Raw genomic sequence first — 4,530 nt, 5'->3', positions numbered from 1 at the left:
ACTTAAAAATATGAACCAGATAGTTTTATTATATTATTTGGAGTGAAACAGAAAATATGAAGTTAATCACTTAGAACAGTCTAACCAGAGCAGACCAGTGGTTCAAAATGATTTGTTAGAGAGTGACAACATCTCTAACAAAGCACATAAGGCCTTGAGGCAAAAAGCTTGAACATGTGTTGGGACAAGTAGGCCCTAACCAAGTGCAGCAATTTGATGACACAGACAAATTAGGTGTTGTTGATGTTTGACACAGTCAGCTGATTTTCCCATGCAGAATAAAAACTCTTTAAACTAAACAAAATACACACCAAACAATACCCAAATCAAATCAAACTCACCGAGGCTGTTTCTTTGACAGTGACCAACGTTATACACATGAAATGACACATTAGAAAACCATTCAAGCGTCTGTCACAACGACACGCGTCATTTTGACCTCTCTCCTCTGACTCACTATTAATGTGAAAAACTAGATGGAGAGGTACAAGAAGATCCCGCCCCAACGGCTGGGGGAGGTGAGAACGGTCAGAGCTGGAGAGTCACAGTCTGGAGAGGAGACACAAAGTTCAGGACACAACACAAGTATGATGTTTGCAGGGAAATACCTCAGTGTTTGGAAATTTTAACACGGAGCGAGGATATACGTGGACTTTTAACTTCACGGCGAAGATAATCCATATTTTTTGGACGAGCGCATCGTTACGCAGGAAGAAAAATACCTTCCAGATCCAGCAAATCTCACCAAACCACCGGGATGTTTAGATGAGACCAGTAACTCCAAAAGGTACGGTAAATTCACGTGGTGAAGAATAATAGACCAACTGTGCAGACACCATGCAGGGCTGCAGACAATCAGTTTCCAAATGATTAATCCACCTAATTTTGAGCAACTTCATGAAAGAGTCTGTGGGAATCTTGTCTCAGCTAATATTATGTTAAAAAAGTTGCCAACAGTTTCACTTTAATGATGGACAGTAATCTGTTAATGGTTTCTATAACCGTGTAAGGGAGTTTAATTGTGAGAAAAACCTGTTCAACTAAGCTCACATGCGTGTAGATACACGCAGAGTTTGCTTGTTTCCTCTTATTGATTCAAACAGTTTATCTGAAAATAGGTGAGTAAACTCTCAGCTTCTGTTCAGAGAGGTGACTAAATGGTGTTCACCCTGATTACATGCACCCTAAAGCATAATTTCATAATTATATTATTATTTAGTATAAAAAAGTATTAAAAAAAACTTTTTTTATTAGAATTATGAATTTAATCAGAAGTGATCACATTTATGGCACAGGATTTATGAAGAGCAGCACTTTGATCAAGATGATGCTAGTAAGGGACAGTAAAGAATAAAACTTAATGTCCTTTATTATTCTTTTTTCTTTTTTTTTCTTTTTTTATGTTGATCTTTTATATTCAGTTATATGTAATTTATATATACTAAGTGTTGCTGCTATCTTGGCCAGGACACTTAGGTTAGAGAGATGTTTAATCTCAGTAATGCACTTTCCTAGTTAGATTAAGTAATATTTAGTTGTTAGGGCTAATATATAACTCTTTTTTGTGTTGCTTTTATTTATTAGTCTTTCCATAGATTTTTTTCTTCTTACATAAACCAAACATAATGTAATTTTTCTGAAATTTTCTGAATGCAAAGTTGTCTTATTTGTTTGACAGGTCCTCCAAAAGGCTTTAAGATGCTCATACCTCCACAATCACCTTTCTCTTCTGTGGCCAGTGTGTGGGCTGTGGCGCCCTCTGCTGTGTGACCGAGGAAGGCTAGGAAAGGGCAGGCAGTATGGGGAACATATTTGAGGATGGGATGAATGTGGTCATCGTCAGCCACTACAATCACACTGGGAAGTGGGACCGGCCTCGCAGCAGCGTGGTCTATAAAACGATCGTGTTGCTCTTAATCTGCATTCTGATCGTTCTGGAGAACGTCACGGTCCTGCTGGCTCTCTGGAGGAACAAGCGCTTCCACAGCCGCATGTACTTCCTCATTGGAAACCTGGCACTGTCAGACCTCCTGGCTGGTGTAGCCTACATGGTTAACATCTTCACTTCTGGACGTAACACCTTTTTCCTGACACCAGTGCAGTGGCTGGCCAGAGAAGGGAGCATGTTTGTGGCCCTCAGTGCATCCACATTCAGTCTTCTGGCCATTGGGATTGAGAGGCACATGACTATGGTGCGTTTGCGTCCGTGTGAGACAGCAGGTCGAGGGAGACTTCTAGGACTGCTGGCAGCCTGCTGGCTTGTGTCAGTGCTGCTCAGTGCCCTGCCCAGCCTGGGCTGGAACTGTCTGAACAACATGACCTCCTGTTCTACAGTACTGCCGCTCTACGCTAAGAGTTACGTGGCATTCTGCATCAGTGTTTTCAGTGCCCTGTTGGTGGCCATCATCATCCTCTACATCAGGATCTACCGCCTGGTGACCTCTAGCGGCCGCAGGGTGAGCAGCCGGCCTTCAGAGCGCTCGCTGGCCCTGCTGCGGACGGTAGTTATTGTTCTTGGACTGTTTGTCATGTGCTGGACACCCCTCTTCCTCTTGCTGCTGCTGGATGTTGGTTGTAGCCCAAAGGAGTGCCCTGTGCTCTACCAGGTGGACTGGTTCATCGCCCTGGCTGTGCTCAACTCTGCCCTCAACCCCCTCATTTACACTCTGTCCAGCAGGGAAATGAGGGCAGCATTTTTCCGACTGCTGTGCTGCTGTCAGACCAGCATGGAGTCCACTAGGACACCTGTGGTCGGCAACCCCCACCTAGGTACAGTCATCCCCACAGTAGAGAACAGCAAGACTAGTTTAGGTGGCGGAGGGGGCAGTGGTGCTGGCAAGTCCACGCTTAATAGGGCGAAGGTTCCCACACCTATGAACTCTGACAACAAGCACGGAGGTCCCTCTGCCACTGCTTTGCCACATCCTACTGGACCTGCAGACTTACTCTCAGCTGTGCTTGTGAAGGCGGGGGCGTTGCCACCTCGTGGCAAGTTCTGAGTGGACGCACCTTAATGAGGCCTTACAGTCACACAGACGTACATATAGAACTGACACAGTCCTGCTATCAGCCACTTTTTGTTTATGCACTAGTGCAATTATTTGTGTCATTAAAATGAACTAACTAACTAACTAACTAACTAACTAACTAACTAGCATGGATAAAATGAAGGAATGATGATGATTCAGTTGGAACCACATACATGCAGATCAGATTCCAATCAAACTCATCTAAAGCCACTATTTACAACAACTCAGCAATATTATACACAACAACAGGGTAACTGATATGTTGTGCTGGTTTGATACAATGATTAATGTTGACATTTCAAATCTATGAAATAGAATAGGACAGTTGAATGGGCGTGAACTAAACCGAGCCCCAAATTAAATCTCTTGGCTTAATTCATGTCTGAAACCTGAAGCAACAACAGAGTATAATTAACTCTATTAGTGTAGATTTTTTTTTTTTTTGCATGTGCTAAGTACTCTAAAAACACCTGCATTTTGCATCACAACTTGACTTTATAAACTATTTATTTTCCGTAAAAACAGTTGCCATCTTAACACTATTGGTATATATATATACAGTATATATACCGGTGTATATATATATATTTTTTTTGGTATGGTTTGTGTTCATAAAAACATCATGGTACTAGGACTTTAGATTGATTTTGTTCTAATTTGAGACGCACTGTGAGAGAAAACAATACCAAAAGATTATTTTTTCAGACAAGCAGCCTCATGAAGCTGTGATGCTCATATCACACCAGAAAACAAAACAGTCTGAAAAAAAATGGAAAGGATACATTGCCATCATAAGGATTCTTGCCACCACTAGTGGGCAAGAGTGTGACGATGGACAGTGAGAGAAGAGAGATGTCTTTACTTAAATCAGTTGGGTTCAACTTCTGCACGGTGGCCATGAACAGAACTGACTCATCTTTTACTGGTCTAAGCTCTACTTTGTCAGCACCAGCTGCACTGTGAGCTGAATTATTGTGGCTAGTAACTACACTACACTCATGGACATTTTTGCTTCTCATCAGCACATTTAGAAACCACTCACACGTCAACTAACCACTAGTGAATAGGAGTATAGGGTTATTTAATGGTGGTAGACTGTAAATGACATTTCTGCCTAGGGTGGTGTGGTGCCTGATACCATTTTATAGCAAATAAAATAAAATCCTATTCCCTTTTATAAGATCTTCACAGGTGTCTTGTTTTTATATCAAATCAATAACTTGCCTGCTTTCAACCCCCTCTCTCCCATCCAGGCTGTTGATCCTCTGCATGAAATATCAAGATACATGCACCATATGGTTTGCTCATATCAGTCGGTTGTAGACAAGGTTCACATGAAATATGTGATTTAACGTGCTGCACTCATCTAATGTCCCAATGGGAAACTGACTGATGCTTTCTTTTTCCTATTCATACATAGATGTGATCAGCCAGTAATGAATAATGCAGAGAAACTGGGATATTTATTTTAACTAGGCTTCCAGCTTAGTGAGGTCAAGGA

General features: G+C 41.7%; 1 protein-coding gene across 1 annotated transcript; it reads left to right on the top strand.

Annotated features, from left to right (window-relative positions):
• The first annotated feature begins 507 nt into the window (after nt 1–507).
• s1pr3a (sphingosine-1-phosphate receptor 3a) lies at nt 508–4,206 on the top strand. Its single transcript, XM_010730251.3, has 2 exons — nt 508–787; nt 1,679–4,206. Exon 2 carries the CDS (start codon nt 1,800–1,802, stop codon nt 2,997–2,999), a length of 1,200 nt encoding a protein of 399 aa, XP_010728553.3. The 5' UTR covers nt 508–787; nt 1,679–1,799; the 3' UTR covers nt 3,000–4,206.
• Nucleotides 4,207–4,530: the final 324 nt, after the last annotated feature.

The sequence above is a fragment of the Larimichthys crocea genome, chromosome XVII, assembly GCF_000972845.2.
Source record: "Larimichthys crocea isolate SSNF chromosome XVII, L_crocea_2.0, whole genome shotgun sequence".
NCBI classification, from domain to species: Eukaryota; Metazoa; Chordata; class Actinopteri; family Sciaenidae; genus Larimichthys; species Larimichthys crocea.
The sequence above is the reverse complement of the archived record's forward strand: the minus strand, read 5'-3'. Positions and strand labels throughout refer to the sequence as shown.